Source organism: Lolium perenne, chromosome 3 (genome assembly GCF_019359855.2).
Source record: "Lolium perenne isolate Kyuss_39 chromosome 3, Kyuss_2.0, whole genome shotgun sequence".
Taxonomy (NCBI): Eukaryota; Viridiplantae; Streptophyta; class Magnoliopsida; order Poales; family Poaceae; genus Lolium; species Lolium perenne.
Window position 1 is genome coordinate 296,181,316 of NC_067246.2, and position 17,892 is coordinate 296,199,207.

The following is a 17,892-nucleotide window of genomic DNA, read 5'->3' on the forward strand; positions in this document are numbered from 1 at the left end:
ATGTGGTATGCTCCTATAATACCACGGCTGAAACGCTTGTTCGAGAAATAAAGAGCATGCTAGGTTGTTACGATGGCACAAAGAAGACCGTAAGAAAGACGTGATGTTGAGGCACCTGCTTGATGGCTCCCAATGGAGAAAAATCGATAGAGAGTTCCCAAACTTTGCACAGGATGCAAGGAACTTACGGTTTGGTCTCGGTCAGATGGCATGAATCCTTTTGGAGAGCAGAGCTGCAGCCATAGCACCTGGCCCGTGACTCTTTGTATATATAACCTTCCTCCTTGGTTGTGCATGAAGCGGAAGTTCATTATGATGCCGGTGCTCATACAAGGCCCGAAGCAACCCGGGAACGACATTGATGTGTACTGAAGCCATTAGTCGAAGAACTTCTACAGCTGTGGTCCCTAGCAGGTGTATGTGTGTGGGACGAGCACAAGCAGGAGGAATTTGACCTAAGAGCGATGCTTTTCGTAACCATCAATGACTGGCCTGCTCTTGGTAACATTTCGTGACAGTCAAACAAGGGATACAATGCATGCACACACTGTTTACATGAGCTCGAAGGTGATTATTTGGAAAAAGGTCGAAGGTCGTGTACACGGGGCATCGTCGATTTCTTAGGCTTACCCATCCCGTAAGAAAGAAAGGCAAGCATTACAACGGTGAGGCTGATCACCGGAGGAAGCCTCCCCATCGTGATGGTGTTGATATATTTGGTATGGTCAAGGATCTAGATGTAATATTTGGAAAGGGTCTGGCGGACGGTCTGTTCCGAATGACGATGCCGGACACGCGCCCATGTGGAAGAAGAAATCTATATTTTGGGATCTACCCTATTGGGAAGTCTTAGAGGTCCGCTCTTCAATCGATGTGATGCACGTGACGAAGAATCTTTGCGTGAACCTGCTAGGCTTTCTGGGTGTGTACGGGAAGACAAAAGATACACCAGAAGCACGGGAGGACCAGCAACGTTGGAAAGACCCCAAAAAGCTGCATGAGAGAGTTAAAGGACGTCATTTATCCAGCTACGCTCTTACAAAAGCGAGAGAAGGAAATATTTTTTGAATGTCTTAGCGTATCAAGGTCCCGTCCGCTTCTCCTCCAATATAAAGGGAATAATAAATATGGAGAAGAAAACATTCCAGAACTTGAAGTCTCATGACTGTCACGTGATAATGACACAGTTGCTTCCGATTGCATTGAGGGGGCTTCTACCGGAAAATGTTCGACTGCCCATTGTGAAGCTATGTGCATTCCTCAATGCAATTTCTCAGAAGGTAATAAATCCAGAAATTATACCGAGGTTGCAGAATGATGTGGTCCAATGTCTCGTTAGTTTTGAGCTGGTGTTCCCACCATCCTTCTTCAATATTATGACACATCTCCTCGTTCACCTGGTCGATGAGATTTCCATTCTCGGTCCTGTGTTTCTACACAATATGTTCCCCTTCGAGAGGTTCATGGGAGTCTTGAAGAAATATGTTCATAACCGTGCTAGGCCAGAAGGAAGCATCTCCAAGGGCTATGGAACAGAGGAGGTCATTGAATTCTGTGTTGACTTTATTCCTGACCTTAAGCCGATTGGTGTTCCTGAATCGCGGCATGAAGGGAGACTAAGTGGAAAAGGCACGCTAGGAAGGAAATCAATGATATGTAGGGACGGGATTTCTTTGACTCAAGCACACTACACAGTCCTACAAAGTTCCACCTTGGTGGCTCCGTATATCGGTGACCACAAGAACTTTCTACGCTCCCAGAACCCGGGGCAGTCGAACGATTGGATTAGACGTGAACACATGTCGACTTTCGGTGGTTGGTTGCAAAAACATCTCCTGAATAACAAACATATTGAAGATCAGTTGTACTTGCTGGCGGTGGCGGTGGCGACAGTGGCCACTACACGGCGGTGGCGGCGGTGGACACGTGTGGCAGTGCGGTGGCTTTTTTTCATTTGAAATAAGGCGGGAATGAAATTTTTTAAAAAAAGTGGCCTTTGGACCCGGTTTGTATTACAAACCGGGACTAAAGGCCTTTTTTGTGCGCGCAGCGAAAACGCAGCAAAAATGGCCTTTAGTCCCGGTTTGTATTACAAACCGGGTCCAAAGGGGGGCCTTTGGACCCGGTTTGTAACACGCACCGGGTCCAAAGGGGGGTATAAAAGAAAACACTTCGTCTCCGCGGAGATCAATCCCGCGGAGACGAAGCCGCAGACGCGCAGACGAAGCCGCCAAAGCTGCTGCCGCCGCGCGCGCCCACGCCGCCGCCGCCCTCCCGCGCCCGCGCCGTCGCCGCCCTCCCGCGCCCACGCCGCCGCCGCGCCACGCCGCCGCCGCCCTCCCGCGCCCACGCCGCCGCCGCCCTCCGCGCCCACGCCGCCGCCGCCCTCCCGCGCCCCGGCCTCGTCCGCGTCGCCCGCCGCCACCCGTCGTCTTCCTCCGCGCCGCCGTCGCCGCCCGCGCCCGTCTCCTTCCTCTCCACCGCGCCGCCGTCGACGTCCTCGATCTCCGTCGGCGCCAAGCAAGGTGAGCGCCCCCGGCCACACCCTTTTTTTTAGTTTTTTTAGAAATTGTTAGATTTTTAGAAATTGTTAGATTATTGTTAGTATTAGGTGTGTTAGTAAAATTAGTTAATGTGTTAGGTGTTAGTAAAATTAGTGTGTTAGTAAAATTAGTTAATGTGTTAGGTGTTAGTAAAATTAGTTAGTGTGTTAGTAAAATTAGTGTTAGTAAAATTAGTTAGAGAAAAGTTAGAAAAATTAGTTAGTTAGTGTTAGTAAAATTAGTTAGAAAAAAGTTAGTAAAATTAGTTAGAAAAAAGTTAGAAAATTAAGTTACAAAATAGATTCATTTGTGTCGGCGCCGCCCCCCGCGCGCGCCGACAACTTAGACCGTGGCGGTGCCGAGTCCGTAGCGATGCCGCCGCGACATAGACTTAGGGTCGCGAAATAGAGAAAGAGCGAGCGAGGAGGAGCGCCGAGTCCGTGGCGGTGCCAGATCGCGGCGCCCCTGCCGACGCACCCATAACAGGGTCATTCAATTCCCGCTACCGCTCCCGCTGTCGTTCCCGACCCCCGATCCGGATCGATCGATCCGGGGTCGTGGAACGCGGCGTTAGTACAAAAGTAGTGAAGTTTTTTATTTAGCACAAGATCATGTTTTTTATTTATATTAGTACATATATGATTTGTTTTCGTAGCTACGATGCCGCGACAGCGACAGCCGGCGGGCCGTGGTCTGACTCTCACCGAGGAGATGGAGCAGATGGGGGAGGTCCGGGACCGGCTCCGCCGGGGTGGCACTGGGAGGTCTTAGCTTCCGGGTCGCGCACCCAGGTGCGGAATCCGGGTCCCGTTGTCGACCCGGATATTCTTTGGTGGAGGTCTTATGGGCCACGGTCGTTTCGAGAGGAGCCGGCCCGCCGGAGGAGGTAGCTCAGCGCATTGAAGCGGAGGACCAGCACGTTCGCCGTTACATGTACGCGTTAGACAACATGTATAGGACCGGATGGAGCGTTATGCGGGGATCTCATGTTAGCTATGCTCCCGTTGTTGTTCCGTGGCTTTGGGGGCACACCCAGCGGCGGCTCGGGACCCGTCGGCGCCCTCTAGGACCCGGTCTGCGCGGTTGAGTGGTTGTAGTAGTGATTGATATGTATTAGGGTTAAATAAACATGAACCCGATCTATGTATGCATGTAACTGCAGTATCTTCTTTCAGCACTATATTATCGATCCTTAGTTAAGAACTACACATATGTAACTCCATATTCAGTTTTCTGCATTATCCTTAATTTGATCATATGATGGTTCCTATGTATAGCTTGCAGGTCGTTGTAGAAAGCATGGAGAGAGATGAAATTCAAGAAAATTTCATGGAGGAACTCATAGCAAACGGTGCTCTGGATGATCGCGACGACGACGTTATTCCAGATGATGGCGGTGACGATGTCACCGCAACTTATTTGAATGACTCCGGTGAGGGAGCGGAGGATATTGAGGAAGAAGATCCTAGTGGCGCCGGTGAGGAACAAGATCATCATAATGGCTCCCGAACTGTAGTTATCACCGAGGTATATAAATTAATTAAGCCGCTGTTGATCGACTAGATGCATTAACTAATGAAATTGTACTGACTATGAACTATTTCTTTTTTAGCCCTCCGGATCGAGCACTTCTTCTGTAAAGTCGAGGAAGCGAGGCCCGGCCAAAAAGTTGGATGACGGTGTTAGGCACGACATCACCCACATCGAGAAGGATGGTAAACCGATTGCTCCAGAGAAAGGTGCAAAGTCATTTATAGCTCAATGCGGAGTGCTTGTTAGGGACCACGTCCCGATCACCGTTCGAGAATGGCACAAGCCGAAGGGACTAGTGCTGTCTGCAGAGGAAGAAGCTCAAGGTCTTTATATCGATGATGTAGCCAAAAACAGCATTATGAACAAGCTCATGTCACATTTCAACATAGTACCCGAAGAGGGGGGTGACGCTGAGAAGGCCAAGATGGAGCAGGCCCTCCGCGAGTTTGGCAAGAAGAAGATGGCCGAACTATTCAAGAGCCACAAGAAAAGATTGCGCCGCCTTATCAAGTTAAAGAAGACTCCGGACAGTGAGAAGGTAAAAAATCACTGGGACGAATTCGTGAAGTACAGCACGGAGTCAGAAGAATTTAAGAGAAGGTCGGAAATAAATAAGGCAAATGCTGCGTTGAAGCTATATCACCAAATTCTGGGTCCAGGTGGATACGGGGCTAACCGTCCTAAGTGGCAGGCATTGAGGCGGAACTGACCAAGAAAGGGATCAGATTAGGGACACACGGTTGGATCGAACGGTGCAAGGAGTGGTTCTACGGGATTGGGGGAACGTTGGATCCAGAAACGAGGAAGTGCATCTATAAGAAAGCTCATCGAAGGTTCCCATTGATGCCCTGGAAAAAGCACATAGGGACGTGGAGGCGGGGTTGTTCCAGCCCGAAAGAGAGAACGATGAGCTGACACGCGCCCTTGGGAACAAAGAACACGGCGGACGAACACGAGGCACAGCAGGCTCCGTTCCGTGGAAGTATGGCTTTCTGCGGAAAGGAAGAGATTTCCTGATAAAATCCATGAGATGAGAAACGCAAGTGAAACAGAACGCAAGTCTAAATTACAGGAGTGTATGAGAACAAAGCAAGCCCAATTAACCAAGGTAACACAACTACTTACATCTCGGATGGCTCGGGGGCAGGCTGTAGATCCTGCCTTTGCTCAATGCCATCGCCCCGCTGCAATCTCAACCACACCGGAAAAGCAGCGTGGCTTCCTCTCAGCAGGTGGATAATGATGATCATGATGACCAGGTGGTCGAGCCTCCTCGCTACCCCCCCGTGGATGATCTCACTGAGAGCCGTCCTTGTGAGCTGCATGTTAAAGTTTTCAACCTATCCTTCAAGGCGGCGGTCGGTATCCTCTTACCTACAAGGTCTTACCATTGCCGTCCGGTCCAAGACGACTTTCTTGTTGTGATGGTGGATGAAGTGTTGAGAGAGTATGAGGGGTTGGTGCTTGAGCACCTGCAGGTGAAGATGGGGAAATCAACGCACCGGCAGCAGCCCGTAGACCCACCGTGCAATGGCGGAAGGAGAACATTGTGTTTCCGGTGAGAAGCCAACAAGCAGGCCACCTCCGCCTCCTCCGCCACCTGTGCAGTCTCCTCCGCGTGATGATTCTCCTCTGCGCGATGATGATTCCCCTATCCATGACCAGTCTCCTCCGCGTGAAAATACTCCGCCGCCTCCTCCTCCTCGTCAGGAGACTCCGCCGCTTCCACCTAAGCAAAAGAGGAAGCGGTCCGCGGCACCTCCTACAGCTCCGAAGAGATCATCAACTCCAATGAGGGAACAGACTCGAGTTGTTGCCACATGAAGCAGACTGAAGAGCAAAAGGCGTTTCTTGCAACTGCGCCGAAGAAGATGTTTATTCCACCGCAGACAGTGAAGCACTTTGCCGAGACGAGAATGAAGAGACCTGAGCTGAGAGCTGATTATGACCGCTCTCTTGGACAGTCCTCTAGAGCGATGAAAGAAGCAAAAAAGTCGCCCAGCTTGGACAGCAGGACATTCAGGCCGCACCCCACTTCATCGTGGAGCCATATCATGATCCAGAGACGGCATCGATGATCGAACGGGCGGCTAGAGCTCAGGGAGCATCAGTTGAGTACGAAGATTACTATCCAACGGCTCAAGTGGTAAACAAGTATAGATACGGATCTGATCTCGTCAAACCTGGCGAGCTCGCGCGTCTAGGGACTCAGATGCGAAGGTTGCATGACTGGTACCCGAAAGCTTTGTCGAAGATGTGAAACCTACATCACGGTGTATCTTAGAGATGAGCATTACTTCCGGGGAAGACAGAGATAAACATTGAGTTAGAAGAACTGTTTCAGTTATTCAATCAAGACGCCTCGACAAAGCTGTCATCGCTGCTACCGCTTGTAAGTGATTTATTTGTGTAATTAAGTTTGTAGCTCATTCATTTGCACTAACAATTATCCTCATTATATTCTTTGTGTACGCTATACATTTAATTATGCAGAATGAAGAAGCTGGAATACAAAAGAGGCAAGCTCCTACCGCTGGGGTTCATAGACCCAAACACAGTTCATGAAGTTACGGTTCGAGACTTCGCCAAGGACACAGAGGACAACATCGTAATGTTTTTAGAGAAGCAAGCAGACAAAGAGGATATATTCTTTCCCTACAACTTCAAGTGAGTGTTATATATAACATACATTATGCTTGTGCACCTTCCACTTTATTCTCGTAATCATTGAGCTATGCTTGTGCAGTTTCCATTTTATTCTCCTAATCATTGATCTTCACCTTGGAGTCGTAAACGTCATGGACTCGAAACGTAAAGAATATGCGGAATGGGCGGACATGGCTGCCATCCTCCAGAGGTAGTTTCAATCAATTTCGTATTGGCATCTTCATCTGCTCTAATTCGAAGATATCATCAACTAATCAATTACTCATTTACTCATTATTTTTTACCGGACAGGGCTTGGAAACGGTTCATCAATACTGTTCCGGGTGAATGGAAACCGGAGCTTACATTTAGAGATTACCCTGTAAGTAGTACTATATATATAGCTATGTCCGTGAAACTTTATATATGATATTTACTTTCAATACGATGCTTGATTATTAGTTTGATCGAACTATTTTTTCGTAAAGTGTATGAGGCAGGAAAAAGGGAATAACTTATGTGGATACTACGTCTGCACCTTCATGCGTGACATGTCCTGTCCCAAGGGTGGGGATGCCCAAATACACCACACTCGTGTACGATAACAAATTTTCACAATTAATCTTAATTAGTAACATCTATTGTATTGAGTTCCATTCATATATTGATCTCCTTTTTTAAATATAGATGACACGCCTGCGGGACACTCTCATAACAGCGGATCAAATAAAAGCAATTCAAGAGGAAATCGCGGGATTCTTTATTACCGAGGTCCTTACCCCAGGTGGAGAGCACTATCGGAAGATCGTGACGGCGGAGGATATTCGTTCAGGAAAAGTTGTATTGTAAATATGCATGCATTACGTGTACTGTGTTGACTATGTCGTGTACTGTTGACGATGTCTATATATATTCATGACGATTTTTTGTGGTTTCTTGAATGATATATATGCATTGCTGAAACTCGCCGCGCAGAGAAACGCCTGTTTCTCTCGCGCGGCAGAGAAACGCTGGTACAGCCTAAATCGTGCCGCGCAGAGAAATAGCAATTCTCGCCACGCAGAAACATAGGCCCGGTTCAGCCACGAACCGGGACCAAAGCCCTTCCAGCCGCGAGCTCCCTGGTCGCACCACGTGTTGAGGCCTTTAGGCCCGGTTTATCTTTGAACCGGACCAGCCACTTTAGTCCCGCCTAGTTGGCCCCGGTTCAGGAACCGGGTCTAAAGGCCCAAATGGACCGGGCCTATTGCCCCGTTTTCCACTAGTGGGGCCTGCTGCCTGACCTGGAAGACGGCCGCCGCTGCCAGCGGCGAGTCCGCGACCTGGCTGCTTCACTCCTCATGCGCTAGGTCGTGAGTTGGCTGCGCCTGCGCGTATTCGGTTGCCGGCGCCGGCGTCCGTTCGCGAGCGCAAGAGCAGGGCGTCGGCTCGATCGAGCTCCTCCTCGGAACACCGCATTCAGGTGAAAAATCCCAGATCGAGTAGGCCCTCTAAGCTGTACAGAAACAATCGAATTACTTTTCAATTTTTATGCATATAAGTACATCCGTGCATTTTGTGCTGAGGAAGATATTGCCAAGATCCTATTCGTTGGTCTGTATTCGGTACCGAGCCTAGACTTAGCAGATTCCGATATCACTTTTTTGGTGCCGCCCGGCTCCGGCACCGGCCATAGTGGCGAGAAACTCCTGCCACGCGAGCTCAGACTTGAGCATCTGCTAGAGATGTCTTACTGATTTGGTGTATTACACCAGCTTAACTTAGGTCCCATCCGTCGTAGAATCATTCCGATAATTGCCACTGATGTATTTGACATGAGGTTACAACACTTGACAATCTGCCTAAAGCTGGAAGTTACCCTAGAACGGATATAAGGTTCCATTATCTCTGAAAACAAGGAAACATAGATTGAATAAAGAATCACATGTCATGCTGGAAATGAAGCCGCGAAGAAATATCTATAATCAAGGTTCGGGAAAGCGGAAAAAAACGGTCGCTTAAGGGCGATGAAGCGTGAAGCGGAGGGTACCGCATCGATTAGGGCCAAAGCGGCTAATTAAGCGCTAGGCACGCTTAATCATTACGCTTTTTAAAAAATCTTGATTAGGCACGCGTGAGCGTTGAAGAAGCAACCCCGAAGCGTTACGTGCGGTAACTTTTGGGCCCGCGAGAAATTACCGGGACGCGGTAACTTTTGGCACGAGCGCGCGGTTTAGCACGGGGATTAGCGCACCCAATCGGGCTATAAAACCATCATCGATACATCTCCTCCTAATTGCAATCGACATCACTATCAAAGCCGACGGCGGCGGAACTGCTCCTCCGCGTCTAGCCCATCCCTGCTGCAAGCAATTCCCGGCCATTCCGTTGTCTCCCCGACATGAAATTTGGCCTGAAATTCCTGATTTTGGCTAGGTTTCTGTCCAAATAATACTTGTTCTTTGGCCTGAAATCCTGATTTTCGCTAGTTTTTGGTCCTGAAGTTGACTAAGTCAAGAACGCTTTAGCACCGCTTAAGCACGCACTAAATGCATAAGCTCTAGGTGGAAGGGCACCGCACCGATTACGCTTTCCGCTTTCCTGAACCTTGTCTATAATTGCAACAGGTTGCCTGAATTTAAAAACAATATGATCAGCCCAACAAGTATATGGAGATTTACACGAGCTGTGGGCTATGGTCGCTGAATGCCGCAGCACATAGGAGACATGGCCACATGGAGTGCTGGTCCATGTGTATGATGCTTAAAAACTGAAACTAGTCCACAAGTCGGTACTACAGTATATAACCAATCATCCAACCAGTTGCACTTTCTGATAATCGGCCCCATCAAAAATCACACTGTCGCCAACTTGCATAAGTGGCATGACAAAACTTGTGGCCTTGTCTCCTGCACAGCCCATGATTGATATCTACACTTGACACTTGCGCTAGCTCTCTTCCTTCAACTATAAATCCGTGACCTGCCCAGCACACTCACTTCATCCGCAAAAACATAGCAACCTAAACATCAGCATTACACCTCGGAGGAAGTGCATTTTAGCCAAGAATACAAGAGAACCATGATCAGTTCAAAGAAGCTTGCTCACTTGGCCAAGAAGTGCCAGAGGATGGTGGCCGCTGGTGACCGGCAAACTTCAGGCAGTAACGGGTGCTGCAGGACGGCTTCCATGGCAGATAAGGGCCACTGTGTGATCTATAGCGCCGATGGAACACGGTTCGAGGTCCCATTGGTGTATCTCCGCACGAGGGTATTCGTCGAGCTCCTAAGGATGTCTCAAGAGGAATTTGGCTTTACAAGCTATGGCAAAATCACATTGCCTTGTGATGCTTCTGCGATGGAGTATTTGATTTATCTGCTTAGAAGAGAGGCCTCGGAAGAGGTTGAGAGGGCATTCTTGAGCTCCATAGTGAGCCCTTGCCACAAAACGTCAATGGGACTAAATCAGCAATTCGCTGTTTGTATCTAGAGGTGTATATTTTGGCCCATTTAGATGTAAATTATCAGGATTACAGGAATCTAAACAAACATAGTAGCTTTCTGATCTTATTTAATCAGTTATCGACATTTTTCCCACGGGAAAGTCAACCTTTTGATTCTTCGCATCAGCATGTTTTGCTTGTCAGGCCTTGCGAAGGTTCAGATATCTAGTTAACTGAACAGAATTCACATTTTGAAGCATGTTTGCAAATGTTAAAAATAGATAACTATGGTTTTAAGCTAGAGCCATGTATGGGCATCACAAACACTAGTGAAAGATGAAAAACCTAAATGGGTGTAGAGCTCAGTCATATCATTTGCACAACTAAAGTTTGCATTGGTGTTGCTTTGTCTAGTTTGAGCTAAGAATATGGTCCAGTAGAACTGCTCTCTTTATATGTAATATTATTGATTGATTATTAGCTAGTTAAAGTTGTATTGGTCCATATGGGTCACATATCCACATGAGATTGTACTAATCAAACATACCGTCTACTGAAGACTTGACGTGAACTTGTCAACCAAGTTGATTGGACCACTCAGGAAATTTAATCTGGTAATTCATCAACAACGTATTATGGCTATGAAGTATGAACAACCGTCCTGGGCAGTTGTTTCAGAGTCCCATGTACGGGTGGTGAAGAGAGATGGTGTCCTCGTCGCGTGTCTCGTCCTGGCGCGTGACTTACGCCGTCCGCCCGATTCCCGGCGATCGCCGGAATTTCCCCTTCCTCGATGGAGTCCTTGTGGCTCACCATGCCCGGGCGCGCCTCCTCCTTCTCGATTCCAAGGAAACCATCGTCGATTCGAGGGCGCTCGGTGCGAATGAGATAATCCAGCTCGGCGGCGCGATCGCTTTTCCCCGGCACGACGCGCGTATCCCGTCCCGGCCGTTGCCGCCGGAGTCGCTCTTCGGCAGGGGAGATGCGGCTCCGCAGACGCGGGGATCGGATCCGACGCCTTTTCCAGCCTCTATTGAGGAGCTCATCATGCCGCGTCCCCGGGCTCTTCATCAACAGTTCGCGGTGGCGCAGCCGTCGCGTCCAAGGGAGGACCACCTCATCGATCCAGGGCGGTGGAAGGATTGGCTCGTCCCGCGTTCGCCGGCGGCGGGAATTCTCGGTGGGCCGCCATGGTCACAGGAGCCAGAGATCGCCCAGTCGCTGGACTTGGGCTGTGGCCCAAAAGCCCCCTCAGCCATGGCGACGCGAGATCCGAGCACGTGTCCTGATCCTACGACCTCTGTTGCTCGCAACAATGGTGGTCGCCGCCAGGTAGGGACAGGTAACCCTACGCCTCTTATACCCATCCCCAACGCCGCCGCCGGATCAGATCTCGACTCCCTCCTCGCCCATTTCTGGTCAAAATCTAGGGTTCCTCCTTCCACCCCGTCCCCCACTACCGAATCCTACTGTTGGTGGAGTGGGAAAGTAGCCGGCGATCCTCGGTCCTTTGCTCAAGTGGCGGCTTCTCCCCCGCGTGTCATGGGTGATGGCGGCGGCGGGCGTTTCGGCCCGGGCAGGGGAAACCGAAACCAGCCTGCAGCTCGTGGGCGCGGCCGGCATGTCTGGCAGAGGGAGGATGTTCCTCAGACTTCCTCCAACAACACCAGGGGCTCCGGCTCGCTGCAATCTGATGACCGATGGGAGAGGGCAGCGAGGGAGTCGGAACAGCGCCGACAGGAAGCTATTTCCTCAGCCCCCTCTGGTAAGACCATGCTTGCTCAAGGGCCTGGTCCCAATCGTCCCATGGTTGCCGCTGATCCCCCTCCCTGCCTCCATTGCAACATTTCTGGTCATTATACTGCTCGTTGCCCTACCATTCGTTGTGACCGGTGCAAAAAATTGGGCCATGTTGCTCAGATCTGTCAAACTATTCTACCCTGGGAGTGTGTTCCATCAATGTGTGGGTTTCAGGCTCATGGGCGTGGTTTCTTCTACATGCCGGACCATAGTTCTGCAAAGCAAAGCAAAGAGAGAGCCAGTAGTGTTGTGATTACTGTGTTGGAGGGGGATGTGACTCATAGAGAGCTTGAGAAGGAGTTCAATGTGGCTTTTGGTGATAGTTGGAGATGCACTGCAAGATCCCTGGGCCCTAACCAGTACATTATGAGGTTCCCTACTGCTGTGGAGGTTGAGCGTGCTGTCTATTATGGGGCTAAGATGCACCTCAAGACTGTGGATGCGACTGTGAGGTTATCCACCTGGACAGCCTCAATTGGGGCAAAAGCTGTCCTACAGAAGGCCTGGGTCAAAGTGAGCAACATTCCCCTTGATAAAAGATGTGATGCCAATGTTTTCTATGCTGGTGGGTTGGTTGGTGTCTCTCTAGAGTTGGATCCTTCGACCCTGCACAAGCCTGAGTATGTCCGGGTTCTTATTGGCTGTCGTGATGTGGAGATGATCCCTGCTTCTGCGGAAGGCTGTCTTGGAGATAACTTCTATGACTTCTTCTATGAGATTGACAAAATTGTTGTGGGAAGCCCTCCTAAAACTCAATCTTCTGTGGCGGTGGGTGGACACTCGGGAGCTCCTTCCCCTAAAAGAGCTAGATATGATCAAAATAGCAACCTCCATGAGGAAAGTTCTGAAGAACAAAACCTTGGCAGCCAGTCTGATACAGTTGGGCACACCAGGAAACATGATGATGTCGTGGTGCCTGATGCCAATACCGAGTCCGACTCACAGGAAGATGATGAGGCTGGTAGCTCTGAGTTGCTCATTGAGTCTATGACTAGAGAGCATGAGGCGAAGATGGCAGCTTCTCAAGTTGCTCCCCCGGCAGTCTCTCAGGCTATTACTTCAAATAAGTGGCTGACTCCCTGTCCTATTCTCCAAGAAAACAAGACGCTGTCTCCTATGGAGGTGCCGCTGCAAAATCTGCTTCTTCCTTACACTCAAAACCTGCCTGCTGGTTCCTGGCCTCCTCTGCCCACCATTACTGAGATGGCAGAAAATTCATCATCGCCACCTGCTGGTTCTCCGGCGTACATTGTGCAGTCTCCGGACTCGGCATCTATGGAGGAGGACAAAACTATACCTGAAGACACCAGGTGCAGCACCAGGCTTGCGGACAACGTCAACATGGACATTATGGAGAAAGTGTCCGAGGCTGCAAGGAAAAGGGATCTTGAAGGTATGTCGACTCACTCATCCCTGCCTGTCCAGAATTCCTTTGCTGTCCTCTCCAATGATGAGCTAGTATTGCGTGCGCACAAATTGGGTGTTCATATTCCTGATAACAATTTCTCCTCGGTCGATATGCTTAGAGATTTGGAAAATGCTAGAAGTGAATTGGCTAATAAAAATGTTAATAAATCCTCACATGCTAATACCCTTTTCATTGAGGATAACACAGGCGAAAAAACTCCTTTATCTATGGACTGGGCAGATAATTCTGACAATGAAAACGCTTTTGTTATTGTTGAAAGTAGAAAAAAAAGATCTGCGAGGAAGAAACCTGTTGTAGTTTGCTCTAGGCCTAATACCCGAAGTAGATCCAATGTTGAGACTATCACTGACAACAAATCTGCCCAGAATCCTGGCAGGGTTGTCAGAGCAAAAAACAAACCATCTCGTTTTAAATGAAAGGTGCCTTTTGGAATTGTAGAAGTGTGGGGAAAAAAGGTATTGTGGCCTGCATCAAAGATATGATGCATGATTATTCCCTTGATTTCATTGGTATCCAGGAAACCATGAAAAAAGAGTATAAGATGAGTTTCTTCCGTAAGCTGGACCCCAGCAATAACTATTTCTGGAAGTGGATTCCTTCTGTGGGCAAATCAGGTGGTATCCTTTGTGGCGTTAAAACTGATTCCCTGGATGTGAGTGCGGTTAAGCTTGGTCGTTTCATGCTTCAATTTGTGCTTTGGGATAAAACGAAAAAATGTAATTGGGCCTTGATGGTGGTTTATGGTGCTCCACATGAGGAGGATAAACCTGATTTCCTTACTGAAATGTCCTCTTTTTGCCATGGTCTCCTTATGCCTTACATTGTAGGGGGTGACTTTAATATTTTAAGACATAGTGGAGAGAAGAACACTAATTTCGTAGTCAACCACTCCTCAGATCTTTTCAACTCTGTTATCCATACCCTTGGTTTGCGTGAAATTTACATGCATGGAGGGAAGTTTACATGGTCTAACAAACAAGCGCCGCCTACCTTGGAGAAGCTCGATAGAGTTCTCATGTCCCCTGATTGGGAGGACCTTTTCCCTTTGGTTTCGGTTAGGAAGCTGGTTAGAGAGCTCTCTGATCATAATGCTCTCTTGCTTGACTCGGGCTCTATCCCAATTGGCAATGTTAAGAGTAGAGAATTTCGTTTTGATACGACTTGGTTCAAAAAGGATGATTTCCTTCCTTTAGTAACTGAGATTTGGAGGAAAAAAGTGTACAGCAGTGATCCTATCGACGTCATCAACATAAAACTGAAACGTTTTAAGAAATTCTTCAAAGGCTGGGGCTCAAATATTTATGGCCATGCCAAGAAAAGAAAATTGGAACTTAAAGAGGAATTAGCAACTCTTGAGACTCTTGAAGAAAACTCTGATTTACCTCCTTCTCTTTGTATTCGGAAAACCATTATTTCTGTTGAACTCATGGAGTTATATGCTAATGAAGAGCTCTTGTGGTATCAAAAATCTCATGAAAAGTGGCTCCTTGAGGGAGACTCGAATACGAGTTATTTCCATCGTGTGGCTAATGGCCGCAAGAGGAAAAATACCATGCTCTCTTTAAAAGATAATGACCTTGTGATTGAAGGGACAGATAATTTGTTAGGGCATGCTACAACTTACTATAAAAGTTTATTTGGTCCGGCACCTGGCAACATCTTTGAGTTTAATCATGATATGTGGGAATCTCATGAGAAAATTAATGATGTGGACAATGAAATCCTTAGCAAACCTTTTACTATGGAAGAGGTTAAGGATGCTCTTTTCTCTATGAAAAAGAATAAAGCCCCGGGTCCCGATAATATTCCTATTGAGTTTTACCAACATTGTTGGGACATTGTTAAAGGTGACATCATGAATTTATTTTATGCCTTCCATGAGGGTTCCTTGGATGTTCAAAGGCTTAACTATGGTATCATTACCCTCCTTCCTAAAATCTCGGATGCCGAGAAGATAACTCAATATAGGCCTATATGTCTTCTCAGATGCATTTACAAGTTGCTTACCAAAGTTCTTACTATCAGGGTGGAGCCTTTTTTGCAGAAAATCATTAGTACCCATCAAAATGCTTTCATAAAAAACCGTAATATTGTTGACGGTATTATGTCCCTTCATGAATTGATGCACCATACACACATTAAGAAACATGTGGGGATCATCCTCAAACTTGATTTCGAGAAAGCTTTCGATAAAGTGAATTGGGAGTTTCTCCTTGATTGTCAAAAAGCCATGGGCTTTGGTGATTTCTGGTGCAATAGGGTCAAGCAAATCCTCCATAATGGTACCATTTCGGTGAAGATTAATAATGTGTTGGGTCCCTATTTTCAAAGTGCAAAAGGGGTCCGGCAAGGCGATCCCCTCTCCCCCTTCCTTTTTAATTCTGCGGTTCAATGCTTAACAAAAATGGTTTTGGAGGCCCAAGCTAATGGCTTGTTGACTGGCCTGGCTCCTGACCTGATTGATAAAGGGGTGGCGATAATGCAATACGCTGATGATACTATCATTTGTATTTCCCATGATCTGGAGAAAGCTTTAAACCTCAAACTCCTCCTTTACATCTTTGAACTAATGTCGGGCCTGAAAATAAACTTCCAAAAAAGCGAGTTGTTCCTCATTGGAGGTGATAATACCATTGCTGATCATTACTCGTCTATGTTTGGTTGTCAAATTGGTACTTTGCCTATGAAATATTTAGGGGTTCCTGTTTCATTCCGCAATCTTAAAAATTCTGATCTCGTTTTTATCGATGAAAAATTTGTCAAGAAGCTGGATGCTTGGAAAAGCGCTTCCTCATCTGGGGGCAGATTGGTGCTGGTGAATGCTTGCCTCTCAAGTCTCCCTTCTTATATCATGTCACTCTTCCTTTTGAACAAAACGTTCATTGAAAAGCTTGATAAGCATAGAAGACGCTTCCTATGGCATGGTAAAAAAGAAAAAAAGGGTTATTATATGGTAAAGTGGTCTAGAGTGTGCCGCTCTAAAAACAAAGGTGGCCTTGGGGTCAAAGACCTCCGTAAGCAAAACATTAGCCTTCTTTGCAAGTGGTGGTGGAAACTTGAAACGCAAGATGGCTTGTGGCAAACCATTGTTAAAGCAAAATATTTGAGAAGGAAAACGATAACGAATGTAACACCTAAATTTAACGATTCTCCATGTTGGAAGGCGTTAATAAAAGTAAAAGATACCTATCTGGCGGGAAGGAAAATTTCCTTAGGTCAAGGCAACATTTGTAGGCTTTGGAAAGATACCTACATGGATGATGTTCCTCTTTGTGACCTTTACCCTGTTCTTTTTGACCTTTGTCAAATGCAAGACTGTACTGTCCAACAGTGTGTTGACAGTAATTATGTCATCCCTTTTCGGCGAAGGCTTCATGGAAGCTTGCTTGAAACCTGGAATCGCATTACCTCCAAGCTAGAGAATCTTCCCTTGTCTAGCACCTCTGATAGAATCTCATGGAAACTAAATAGAAATGGCATCTTCTCGACTAAATCAGTTTACAAGTTCTTGGAATTACCTCTTGCCGGTTCTCATAACAAATGGATTTGGAGAACAAAAATACCTTTGAAAATAAAGATTTTCATGTGGCAACTTTGTAGAAACGCCTTGCCTACCAGAGAGAATTTGAGGAAAAGGAATTGGATGGGTTCCCCTTTATGTTCTTTTTGCAATCAGGTTGAGACTTGTGATCATCTGTTTTTTGCTTGCAATACATCCAAAGTGGTCTGGGGGGTCTTGGGATCGACAATGGGGGCTAGTTGTGCTCCAACTAATTTTTGGCAAGCGATGGCTTGGTTCCATAGATTCAATCCTGGTTTTGAGAGATTTTTTATGACTCTAATTGCGGCCACTTGCTGGGCCATTTGGACAGTAAGGAATAAAGTAACCTTTGATGATCATGTGTTGAGGTCTCCCAGCGAAATCGCTTTCTCTTCTATTGCTTTGTTGATCTACTGGGCAGGGTTACTTAAGGCCGAGGACAAAAGCCGTCTGACGATGGGCGCCCAGAAGATGATGACAGCAGCCTCGTCCATCTATGCTTCGCGCCCCAGCTCCGCCGCTCCAGGACAGCTGCTGATGATTACTGAAGCCTGATCTTGCGCTTGATGGAGTCGCGCCCTGCTTTTGGCTGTTTGTTCGGTTCTGTTCCAGAGTTGTAGTGGTCGTTTCTGGTTTCCCTAGTATCTGTAGTTTTTGGATCTTGTCCTTCCATGTGGAGGTTCATGTGTTGTCGCCTGGAAAAACCTAGTTTGTTGTTTGTGGTATCAGGTTTTTGTCCCATGGCAGGTATTCGATGTCGAATACTTGCAGTGGGTTTCCTGATACTGCACCAACTCGCTTCCCGTTTCATCCTACTCCCCTTTCTTCATTGTAAATAAGTGACTTTGTAAGACCTGTTATTTCCGTTATTGCAATGGAAAGGGGTGGAAGCCCAGTTGGAAAAAAAATGAACAACCGTCCTATTATATATCTATATCTCAAGGCACAACTTGCATGTAGTCATCATGTGACATATGCC

General features: G+C 47.4%; 2 protein-coding genes across 2 annotated transcripts; both read left to right on the forward strand.

Moving 5' to 3' along the window:
- The first annotated feature begins 9,332 nt into the window (after nt 1–9,332).
- LOC127345092 (auxin-responsive protein SAUR36-like) lies at nt 9,333–10,344 on the forward strand. The gene has a single exon (XM_051371524.2). It carries the CDS (start codon nt 9,783–9,785, stop codon nt 10,188–10,190), a length of 408 nt encoding a protein of 135 aa, XP_051227484.1. The 5' UTR covers nt 9,333–9,782; the 3' UTR covers nt 10,191–10,344.
- Nucleotides 10,345–10,848: 504 nt separating this feature from the next.
- LOC127340181 (uncharacterized) lies at nt 10,849–17,815 on the forward strand. Its single transcript, XM_051365955.2, has 2 exons — nt 10,849–13,336; nt 17,335–17,815. The coding sequence occupies exons 1-2, from the start codon at nt 10,849–10,851 to the stop codon at nt 17,466–17,468; spliced, it is 2,622 nt and encodes an 873-aa protein (XP_051221915.1). The 3' UTR covers nt 17,469–17,815.
- Nucleotides 17,816–17,892: the final 77 nt, after the last annotated feature.